Source organism: Erinaceus europaeus, chromosome 21 (genome assembly GCF_950295315.1).
Source record: "Erinaceus europaeus chromosome 21, mEriEur2.1, whole genome shotgun sequence".
NCBI lineage: Eukaryota > Metazoa > Chordata > Mammalia > Eulipotyphla > Erinaceidae > Erinaceus > Erinaceus europaeus.
In genome coordinates, this window is record NC_080182.1 from 13,341,036 (window position 1) to 13,353,655 (window position 12,620).

General features: G+C 39.4%; 1 protein-coding gene across 14 annotated transcripts in view; it reads right to left on the bottom strand.

The window, feature by feature from the left end:
* The window catches only part of THRB (thyroid hormone receptor beta), a 480,256-nt gene that overhangs the window by 107,768 nt on the left and 359,868 nt on the right, over positions 1-12,620 (bottom strand). For 12 of the 14 annotated variants that reach the window (XM_060180429.1, XM_060180427.1, XM_060180435.1 and 9 more), the window contains one exon: positions 1,331-1,591. The exons of the other annotated variants lie outside the window; for them this stretch is intronic. In XM_060180429.1, coding sequence (XP_060036412.1) covers positions 1,331-1,591 — 261 coding nt within the window. The remainder of the gene's footprint in view (positions 1-1,330; positions 1,592-12,620) is intronic. 14 annotated transcript variants of the gene reach the window in all.

Consider the following 12,620-nt stretch of genomic DNA (forward strand, 5'->3'; position numbering starts at 1 on the left):
ATGCTATGTGCGCTTAACCCACTGCACTATCACCCGACTCCCTCAATTGCACTTCAAACAAATGTGCCCATACACATACACACAGGCTACTTCTTTTTATACCCTGACACCATCAGAGAAATTGATTCTTTTTTTTTTTAAGTAAATATGCCTTTTGATTTCTTAAATCTTCTAATAGTGATGAGAGACTGTTAAAAAAAAAAATCCTCCTAAGGAGAACATGCAGTTTTGACTGCACTCTAGTCAGAACTCAAAACATCATTTCACTATTATTTTTAGATAATCCTATTTCCTACTGAAACAATCTGTACACTCAACTTCCCAGGTCAAGTGCTTCCAGAAAAGCTAAAGGACTACCTTTTTTTTTTTTCTTCTTTTTTTGAAAGGGCTAAAAATAATCTTGTGATCATGTTCAAGTTAGAACACTTTGCAGAAATCCTTCATGGCTCATGTGTAGGAGATCTTACAAAATTTCACTGATAAATTTTAATACGGGATTGCTAGATTTTCAAGTTATCATAAGCAATATTCTAAAGGACCCCCAATCTTTTGCTTCATGGTGCCAATTTGAAAAGAGTGGCAGTTACAAGAGCATGGATATTTTAAAGACACAAAATGATTTCTCAGACATTTAAAGACACACAGTGACTTAAGAAGCAAAGATATTTGAGAGTCCTAAGACAATAAAGCTATCAGTACAAAGACATCTGTCAGGGCAACCCGGGGGAAGAGCAGTTAAGTCTAATGCAATCAGGAACTCAGGCCAGTTTAACATTTTTTTTTTTTTTCATGAGGTGACAACCTTCTAACACCATAATCTCACCTTTCAGGATGATGACACAGGATTTAATGAGTAAAAGAAAACAACTTAAAACCTCTTTCGAAAGCATGAATTGTCAACTTAAATTAAAGGTAGACTTTGTGATTCCATCAGCTACTGGCACTGTTGGGTAAAGAAATGTACACACACACACACACACACACACGTCAATGAAACTGGTACATAACAATAGCAATATCCACTTCCACTCAGACTAAAAAACAGAATTAAAGCCGACACTAACAAGCTTTTTGCTAATTAGAGAAAAGAAAATGTCTTCCCCAGGCGCTCCAACATAACACAAACTTGAAATGAATTGCTTTCCTTTGGAATCCTCTGATTTATTTCTGTTTAAGAAGAGATTTGGGGGTAAAGAGACTTCATAACAGAATAGGGACTACACACTGTCACTACACACTGGGGTAAAAGGAGACGGAGCACACGTAGTGACAACAGAGAACTGCCTTCCTTGTTGAAACACCCGACAAGCTTGAATAAAAATCTGGTTACCTTTACATTTCTTCTCCTCTGTTTGGAAGGTGTGGGCACTTGGGACGCTCTGATCGTTCACATCATCTGGGTCCAGGTGGAATATCGAGCTGGTCCAGGTGGCCTGGATGAGATGGGGTGATGACTGTTCATTTTTCAATGTGCTGCGCCTCTCTGCATGGCTCTTCCTGTGCAGGCAGGCTTCAGACATTCCTACTAGCTTCCAGTCGTGGTCTCGGCTTGGACAGTGCTTTGGTTTGTCCCAGGCTGGAAGGCCATTTTCTGGAGGGTTGAAAAACATGAGATGATGAGCTGTTGGCATTGTCAAGATTTTGTTGAGATGCAGAGTTTTGGAAGACAAGTTGTTTCTCGATTCTTTGGGGCTGACAGTATTCACATGCACCTCCACTTGACGGCAGTGATAAGATGCAGAATTTGTCAGCCTTGGGCATTTAGCCACTGCAGTTGGATCGCCTGTCAGAGTAATCAACACATTCCCCCTTATTTTTAGTGTTAGAAAGGCATTAGCTCCTATGAGAAGGCTGTCCTTCCCCAGTCCTGCTTTGGTAGCAATGCCCAGGAGCAAGTTTATATCCGTTTATGTGACTGCTTAGATGACCATTTGAGGTCTTGAGGGTCAGGGCTAACCATGATCACTTTTCAGATTTTGAGGACATAAAACATCCTGGATCCAGCCTTGTTTGACTTGGGTTTTATCACAGGCTGACCTGAGGGGCACCCTGTTACTTAAGTGGGTGCGCTCATGTGGCTATACTAGGAGTGGCCTGCCGTGTTCTCCTTCTCACCTCCTACCCCTGACGGCCTCAAAGAGAACAGATCTTCAGACAGGAATTTCATAAATGGTTTCACTGTAGTCTCAAACTGACAATGAGATCAGACAAAAGGAAACAAAAAGTGCTTTAATTGTTGGGTGAATAAAGAACCCCAATGACAGAATGATAAACTCTACATCTCTCTGACTGAGGTAGAGGCAGTTAATTTATGTATAGAATGCTGTTGTCTTCTATTCTAGCTATGAGGTATTAAAGAACTGCTTTCTAGAAAATGGAGAAAGGTGCACTAATATAAAGAAGGCTTTCTTATATTAACCTTCCCTGATGGCAAGTTTTAAAAAAAATATTTATTCCCTTTTGTTGCCCTTGTTGTTGTTATTATTGTTGTTGATATTGATGTTGTCATTGTTGGATAGGACAGAGAGAAATGGAGAGAGGAGGGGAAGACAGAGAAGGAGAGAGAAAGATAGACACATGCAGACCTGCTTCACCGCCTGTGAAGCGACTCCCCTGTAGGGGGCTCAAACTGGAATCCTTGAGCCAGTCCTTGTGCTTCGCGCTGTGTGCACTTAACCAGCTGTGCTACCACCTAACTCCCACCTGGTGGCAAGTTTTATGGTCTTGGACACTTGTACCATATATGGATGAAAAGTAGAAAGTGAATAAGCTAATATATTTGTATATGCACACACATCAAAAAACCAATCCATCTGGTCATCTATACTTCCAGAAAATTTTAGGCTACTGTCTGTCAAAATGGGAAAAAATATAGATGGTGTCCTACTTTTAAAGTGGCAGTATATAGGAATTGAAAGACTATGGCTTGTAAATAAATTTCCTTTTATGAAATGACTAACTGGGTATAGTTACTCATATTAAAGAGACCCATTAGCAATACTGGGAATTCTAAATTGCTTAAAAAATTTTTTCAGTTATTTAACTCAAGGGCTAAAGACTTAGCATTAGGTTTTTAAGTGCACTCTCTAGAACTGTTAGGTGTCTATAGTTGAAGTTGGTTAAGATGCTATCTCTAAAAGTGTACCTGCTATTCGGTCACTTTTTAAAAAAAATTTATTTATTTATTCCCTTTTTGTTGCCCTTGTTTTATTGTTGTAGTTATTTTTGCTGTTGTTATTGATGTCGTTGTTATATAGGACAGAGAGAATGGAGAGAGGAGGGAAAGACAGAGAGGGGGAGAGAAAGACAGACACCTGCAGACCTGCTTCACCGCTTGTGAAGTGACTCCCCTGCAGGTGGGGAGCCGGGGGCTCAAACCGGGATCCTTATGCCGGTCCTTGTGGTTGGTGTCACATGCGCTTAACCCGCTGCGCTATCACCCAATTCCCTTTTAATCATTTTAATAAGTTATACATCTACTTCCTGGTCTACAGGCTACTATGTGAAAATTTCAGTGCCTACACATTTTACTTCCACTCCAGAAGAAGACTGAATAATTACAACAATAAAGTAGAAAGACATGATTTCTTTATCATGCAAGGGAATTCTGCAGAATAAAATACTCTAAGTTGGGAGTTGGACCATAGCACGGCAGGTTAAGCGCAGGTGGCACAAAGTGCAAGGACCCGCCTAAAGATCCCGGTTCAAGCCCCCAGTTCCCCACCTGCAGGGGAGTCACTTCACAGGTGGTGAAGCAGATCTGCAGGTGTCTGTCTTTCTCTCCCCCCTCTCTGTCTTCCCCTCCTCTCTCCATTTCTCTCTGTCCTATCCAACAACGACAACATCAATAACTACAACAATAAAAACAAGGGCAACAAAAGGGAACAAATAAATAAATATTAAAAAAATACTCTAAGTTGGCTAGTGAGCAAAACCCTCCAACTACAAATATCATATAATGTGATATAGTCTTTAGGTGTAACATGTGATCTAATTCAGAGAAGAGCCCTTAAAACTCTTGTGTGCAAAGGACTGACAGGCACTGTACAAGGTAAGTTTCAACAAACTTGGTTCTTTCTCCTAGTTCATGTGGCATTATTCCATAGCTGGTGAATCAAAAAGGTCTGGATTCAACAATACCAGTTTCTGGTATAACTGCAAACACTTATTCTCATTGTAAACTAAAAGAAAACAACAGGAGGGATGGCAATTCAGACTAAACATATCTATGTAGACTCCACCACCTGGTATTAATTTTACTACTGGAACAGAATTTAAGAATTAGAATCAAACAGTGTAGCCATTACTCTCTAGTGAAGAGCTAGGAAACTCTGCTTGGAAGAAAAGGCCTCTACCCCCAGGGGTCATTCCTCTTTATAGCACAGTCTAATAAAAACCAACTCAGTGTATCTCCTGGGTCAGTAAGAAGGGGTTTCTTCTAAGCAAGGTAGGTTACTAAGTTCTTCAGATGATTTTCTCATACCCAGTTGGAAACCTACAGGGTTAATGAAATCTAAGATAAGAAAATAAATTACTGGCAGCTTTCAGAAAATGGCACTGTGTCCCTCACAAAGTCTAGATATGCTGCATAATTAAAATGTGACAATTGTTTTGGGAAGCTATGTAAGTGAAGTATTTTAAGTCGGATGTTAATTAGCTGTTCTCTTGTAGACTGCAGGTATGGATGTAAATAAATCTTCATCCAAAAAGTCTGTTCTGAACATTATTTAGGACACAATGGACACACTAGTAGGGAAACATTTTTTCTTTTAAAAGGAATTATAGAAGTGATCATATTTTGCTATTCAATGATTTAGCTCTATGAGTATGAGTCCTATGCTTTTTAATGGATCCCAGCTAACATCTGGATAGAGTATTCCCTCTTTTAGACATTAAGACAATCAACCAAGATAATTTGTCAAGTAAGATGCAGATTAACAAGTAAGTAGGGTTAAAGAAAATAAATAAGGACATGTGAACAGCTACTAAAATAAATAGATACACACTGACTTTTGTGTTTAAAGGGATTTTAGATCGGAATGGTTGAATCTGTTTTAGATGAATTATAATCCTATGATTTTGACTAACACAGCATCTAAATGGTTCTCTTCAAAAGAAACTAGCATAAATCTCATCAACATAGCTACTTGTGCCCTATCTCTAAAACTCCCATTAGAGACAACTGGAAATAAATCTGCCAATCAGAGAAAGGAAATGTAAAAAGATTGCATGAAGGGTAGATAGTATAATGGTTATGCAAACAATCTCTCAAACCCCACCCCCCCAACACACACACCATAAGCCAGAGCTAAATAGTACTCTGTTAACAAAAAAAAGAATGAAAGAAAAGAAAAGAAAAAAGAAATGCAAAAATACTGAAGTATTTCAGGAAGCTGGTATCAGGTAAATACTGAAAGAAAGGAAATAGGATTGTGCCAAAATAGCCAGCTGCGAGAGCTTTAGAATGAAGGAAATAGGATTATGAGCGAGTGTTCAGAAATGATCAGCTGAGTAGGCTGAGATTTGTTTGTTTGTTTGTTTCTTTTCACTGCTGGGTCTGCAGTCCTCCAGGCTTTTTTTTTTTCTTTCCCCAGATAGATAGATAGGTAGATAGATAGATAGACTGAGAGATAGATAGATAGATAGATAGATAGATAGATAGATAGATAGATAGACTGAGAGATAGATAGACTGGGAGATAGATAGATAGACTGAGAGATAGATAGATAGACTGAGAGATAGATAAACAGACTGAGAGATAGATAGACTGAGAGATAGATAGATAGACTGAGAGATAGATAGATTAATAGATTGAGAGATAGACAGATAGACTGAGAGATAGATGGATAGATAGACTGAGAGATAGATGGAAAGACAGACTGAGAGATAGATAGATAGATAGATAGATAGATAGATAGATAGATAGATAGACTGAGAGATAGATAGATGGATAGATAGATAGATAGACTGAGAGACAGATGGAAAGATACCACAGTTCTCAAATGTCTTCCAATGTGGTAGAGGCCAGGCAAACAGGAACAATACAGGTGAGCTATCTGTCTGGCCCAGTTAGGTTGGAATTTTATGGCACTTATTAAAGAGTAATTAGTTTGTATTAAAAGTTCAACGGGTGGGATTTGTGTTAGGCCCTGGTGGAGGTTCTATCTTAGTGGTAGTGGGAGGAAGAGATTGGAAAATTGGGATGATAGGACCACAACAGAGATTATTTGGAAATAACTGGACATAATATAAGCATATCAAAATGCCACCGAGGCTGCACAGAGCACACGCATCCCTGAGAAGTTTCTGTCTCTGAGCAGTCATATGCTCTTGCAAGACGGTCATAAATGGTCAGCACCAAGGACTCAGAAACAGGTGCACAAAGACAGAAAGGGAGGCAAGATGCTTCTGTTCTTCCAGTCCCCAGGCTAGGTAAGCTGGTTATTTTCACTCTGGCACTTGAAGCTTCCTGAATGCTCTGCTTAAACTCTAGGTCTCGCTCAGTGTTTGCTGCCCAAACAAGCTTCTGCTGAGGTGCTTCACGAGACACTCCAGAACGTGGTATTTGCAGGGCCTGGAAAACACAGACATCTTCCCGAGTCTGTGAACATCTAGAGTGGTGTGGGCTGCTCAACAGAGGGCAGGCTGCTGGCTTGGGTCCCAGTGTCTCTGTACCCCTCCCCTCGAGGGTGGCTTGGCTGGAAAATCTTCTCACTGCCTGAAGCTGCGTGAGTATGAACTGCTGCTTCCTTCCCTTTATGAAGTCTCGGTGGCTTTCCTAATGACAGCCTCGAGGCCTGTAAACTTGGAATATCTGGGGAAGGGAGGGAGATTTCTCCAAAACGGGGGTGTGGGGGTGTGGGGGGAAGGACAAATGGTTGACTATTTTCATTATTCTGGAGACAAGGGCTCAATTTATTTTATATTTGTGGTAAATATTCTTTAGTCAAATTGGACTGGAAACTTGGTGACTTGAACCTACATTTTGTCCCTCAATTCTTTCTACTCACTTTGTAGTTTTCTGTTCTTTTTGGTTTTAATCATTTCATCTTCTTTTAACATTCTTTTTTTCTGGCAATAGCACCTCATGTGTGAAATAATTCTTCTGCTCCTGAGTGAAGTTTTTCATTATTTTTCTTTCAGATAGAGATAGAGAAGCATAGAGGGGGAGAGCGAGAAAGTCAGATAGGGAGAGAATCAGAGCAGAAGTTCCAATTACTGTGGAGCTCCCCCCCCCCCACTACGTAAGCGAGTTCTTTCGCTGATGCCTATGTTGTAGTTATTAGTTCATCTTTTTGGATGTGTTGAGTTCCTTAATCATGGAAGAATGATCTGTTTATTTAATAAAGTTCTATGGATTTACAATTTGTTTACAGCACTATAAAATGTCAGGGCTAGAGTTTCACAGCTCTGTATAGAAGACACATGGACAATCATAGAATGGTCAAATAATGAAAATTACTCATTCCTTCCACCCTCTTCCCCTTTTCCTCTGGTAACTACCATAATTTTTTACAGTCAAAGAGCGATTTTTATTTTTTATTGTGTTCACTTGCACTGGGTATTTACATTCTACATATGAATAAGATCATCCAGGCAACTCTCTTACTTTCTGCTTTATTTCATTTAACACGATCACCTCAAGTTCCATTTATGTTGTCATGAAAGGTATTGCTACACATTTTTTAAATTGCTGAATAGCATTTATTGAAAATACATACCACAACTTTGAATCATGGCTTGTTTAACTTTAAACCCAGGTCTACAAAAGAATGTCATAGCCTAACCTGGAAGCAATCCAGGTGTCCAACAGCAGATGAGTGGCTAAATAAGTTGTGATATATATACACAACAGAATACTACTCAGCCATTAAATATGGTGAATTCACCCTCTTCACTCCATCTTGGATGGAGCTTGAAGATACCATGTTAAGTGAGATAAATCTGAAACAAAAAGATGAATATGGTATGATTTCGCTCATAGACAGAAGTTGAAAAACAAGATCAGAAGTGAAAACACACTAAGCAGAACTGTAGTTGGTGTATTGTAGGTCCTGGGACATGATGGCAGAGGAGGACCTAGTGGGGGTTGTTTTGTTATGTGGAAAACTGGGAAATGTTACACATGCACAAACTATTGTATTTTACTGTCAACTGTAAACCAGTAATCCCCCAATAAAGAAATAAAACAAGTCACAGCCTTCAGCAGAATTGGATTAGACCTGGTGTTTCTCCGCCTCTTCCTCCAGTTCCTTCATAGACCAGTGAGAAGAAGGAATCAGGGAGAGAAACCTTCTTTCTCCTGTGCTTATTCCATCCTCCTGTTGCTCAGGTAAGTACTTTCTCTCATGTTTCTCTTGGTTCCCACACTACATCCCTCAAACTACTTTTCCTATTCTTTATTTTTATTTTTAATATAGTTTATTTATTTTTTAATGAAGGAGAGATATACAGATTGACAGAGAGGGAGAGAGAGAGAGAGAGAGAGAGAAGGAGAAAAGGGGGGGGAGAGAGAGAGAGCCTCCAGAGTGCTGCTCATCTACAATTTATGGTGGTGTTGGGGATTGAACTTGGGTCCTCTGGTGCCTCAGGCATGAAAGTCTTTTGCATAACCATTATGCTATCTCCCCAGCCCTAACTTTTCCTATTTCCAAATGCTGGGTGTTCTGGTTATTTTATATTTGGAGAAGAGGGCTCCAAAGAAACTAGGTGCTAGGGTTTGAAGAGAAGATAAAGATTTTTTTTATTTTAAAAAAAAATCAAGCTTTACTGGAATTGTATTTATGCCTTAATTGACTTATTAGGTAAAAGGAACATAAAGAAGGGTGTAGGGTGTTCAAACATCCAATCAGGCTGTAGTCATTTGAGGGATGACTCTGCTGCTTCACTCCTGAGACTATAAACCAGCATCTGCGGAGGTCTTTGCTCAGCCTTTGTCTAGTTATGGGAAATGCATCCTCAGAAATATCGTCTTGTAGTCAAAGTCTTGCAAAACTAGCCTCTTTGTTCATCCTTCCATTGCTATATGGTTTTGGTTTTCTTTTACCAAGTGTTTGCCTATTAATTTTCCTTCTTGTAGAGACTGTCCTGCTCTGCCCTGTGTGCAGGTGAAATTAAGTTTTTGATCACAGAGAGTTTCTCTTGTTTCATTGGCAGGGATTCTCAGTCCATTAAGAGAGTGAGACCTGGGAGCTGCTAAGAGAGAAACGAATTTTATCCTTATCTGGCTGTTCCTACTTCTCCAAGTTTCCTGTATATTCCACTAGGCACTCACTATCTAAATGGAGAATAATCACTAGACCTCTAGAAACCTCAAACAATTATTCTGAAACTGAAAAATACAGTAGTAGTCTCTTAACGGTTACAACCATTAAAAGGCTTCAAAAGTATGTGTTTAAGATCACTAAGTGGGATGCATGTTTTATTTTAAATATGTTTAGCCTGAAATAATGTTATAATGTTGGAACTTCATGTGTTCAAAACCAAGGTGGAAATGACTATACGAAAACATAATGGTGACCAGGTCATAAGCAACGTCTCACAGTGATTTAGTCAGAGAGGTCAATCAAGCTGCCACTGGAACACTGACCAGAGGTCCCCAAGACTGGGGAAAGTATTTTTCAAAAAGGCATAATGGAATCCTCCCTCAGGAACAGTCTTTTGATTTTACATAATTCATACCAGATTTAATCAGAGAATCCTCAGGTTGGATGACTCAAACCTTGAGGTAATTACTCTAAAGGGTACACAGATTCCATTTAGGATATTAGAATAGCTACAGCTATTGCAGAAACATTCATATTAAGTAGCCACAAATGCACATAAAAGGGAACAGATGTTTAGTGCCAGGGTTAGATGTCTCTGTATGAAAGTTTAGATCACAAATGTTTATTCCTGTTGCTAGTCAAAAGCCCACATTTTGGAGAAAAAAAAAAGAAGAGAAAAAGGAAGACTGTAAAACGGACACCATTTAAAATTTTCAAACATGAAATATCCCTCCCCAAAGTAGAAAATAAATCTGAGTCCTTTCTAACTTTGGAAACTAGGATAGGGGTATAATTTGTAGATCAAGAACAAACTCTGAAACTTATAGTTTCTCAAAAAAACAAACGTGACTCAGGTAATCAGTAACCATCACACTGTAAGAAAAGTGTCAATACTTGGAAACATATCACATATATTCTTTCAATATACTACTTGTAGGGATTAACAGAATGAGTAAAGCTATATGCTTATATTAGTACTTGATAGACCTCTAATAAATTGGAGGAATTCATAGCTCCTCCTCTGGGCATTAAGGAATCTATGATTTTTCATATTTTTATGTGAAAATTAGTAATTGAGATCAATGCAGGTATTTCCTTCAATTATGAAGGAAACATTTCAACATGCAGAAATTTGGTTTCAGGGACTGGGCAGTGGCACACCTGGTTAAGTGCTCATATTACAGTGTATAAGGACCTGGGTTCAAGCCCCTGGTCTCCACCTACAGGGGGAAAGCTTCACAAGCTGTGAAACAGTGCTGCAGGAATCTCTCTGTCTGTCCCCCTCTCTGTCCCCCTCCTCTCTAACTTTCTCTCTGTCCTATCAAATAAAATAATAAATAAACAAAAATTTGGCTTCTCCTTTATCTCAAATATAGAGGTTCTGTTAAATACGTACACTCTTCTCGCTCTTCCTTATGACAGCAGGGGAAGATCTTACCAGATGGGAAAAGACTGCTTGAGACTAAACACTTGGGGGTATTTTCAGGCCCTCATAATACATTTAAAAAGAAGGGGAAAACACATTAAAACTTGGACTGGATTTGGTGTATTGCACCAAAATATGGGACTCTGGGGAAGAGGTGAGGGTTTTGGAGTCCCAGTGTATGATGGTGGAAAAGGACCTAAGTTGGGAGTGAGAGTGTTTTGCAGATGTCTATGATGTGGAAACGAGAAACCATACTCTTGCGTCAATTGTACTGTATTGTACTATAACGGCACAACTGTACTGTAACCCATTAACTCCCCAAATGCAACCCATTAACTCCCCAATACAATAAAAGACAAAACAAAAACAAACAAACAAACAAACAAACCGTATTTCACTACAGGGACCCTAGTAGAATGACACGATTTAACTTGGGAGAATGTAATAAATATTCCCTCAGAAGGGTCTAGCTTAGCATCTGCATCTCATAGGTCGCTTCCCACTGGCACAAATGGAGGGTAGAACTGAATTGTTACCTGATTTGTCTTATGGAAGATAATTTAGCATTATAGATGGACCAAAGCGCTTGACACAATCTGTTTTGAAATGTTTTAACAGTTCAGGAGCACTAGGAGAAGTAGGGGGAGATTTCTAATGTCTTTTTCATACTTTTCTGTTTTTAAATCTTAAACTTCTCAATTCCTTAAAATACTGCTGGTGAAAATAGGGCTGGGGGTAAGGGGTAAACTGGGACTGAGTGTCTGTTGGCTTTCCCTCTCCAATTTGCTTTTCTTCAACGAGAAGCAGGTGTGCACCACCCCCTTCCTGGCCTTAAGTGGCTTGTGAATAGCTCTGGCAATGTTACTCTAAATTAGAGGGCCTGCAGTCTCAGGACCAACTGGGAGCTAGTTAAACTGTGGAATTCTGGCTCCAGCATTCATGAATCAGAATCTGCTTTTGAACCAGATCCTATGATTCACCTGCACATTGATGTTTGTGACAGTCTTCTAGGAGTCAATCTTTATGTAAAACAGAATGTGCTATCCACGAGGGTACCCAATTTAACCTTTGGCGGGATTTAATACTATACTGAGATAATATTTTCTATTCATGAATCAGAGGAAATAGGGGAATCAGGGGAAATAGGATTTCATGGGATGAAGATTAGAGAAATTAAAATGAAGTGATCTTAATGTCTTCAAAAGATAGTTGTTAAATTTCATTCATGAAATGGAAGGATTCAAACACCAATGTTTCTGATTATCACATAATAATTTTGGAGTTTTTTTTGGCCCTAGAGTGCTTAACAAAGTAATATTTAACTTTTAATGTATGTTTTTACATATCAGGGTCCCATTTTTACTGCTTTACTTTTTAATCTTTTACTTATTGTTTTATTCTTGAAATTGTTTTATTTACTTTATCTTAATGACAGAAATACAGAGAAGGGGTAGGAGAGAGAGAGAGAGCAGTTCTCGGCTCTGGCTTATGGTGGTGCTAGGGATTGAGCCTGAGACCTTAGAGCCTCAGGTCTGAAAGTCTTTTGCAGAACCATTATCCTGTCTCCCCAGCCCCACTGCTTTTCATTTAATTTTTTTTTTTTTTTGCCTCCAGGGTTATTGCTGGGGCTCTGTGCCTGCACTACAAATCACTGCTCCTGGAGGCCAGTTATTCAATTTTTTTTGGGGGGGGGATAGAGACAGAGAGAAATTGAGAGGAGGGGGGAGTTAGAGAAGGAGAGAGAAAGACACGTGCAGACCAGCTTCACCACTTGTGAGGTGACCTCCCTTCAGGTGGGGAGCTGGGGCCCTGAATCAGGATCTCTACACGGGCCCTTGCGCTTCATACTATGTGTGCTTAACCCAGTGTGTCACCATCTGGCCCCCTCATTTAATCTTTCTAGTAAGGTTCTGAGAGGATTTTTTTCT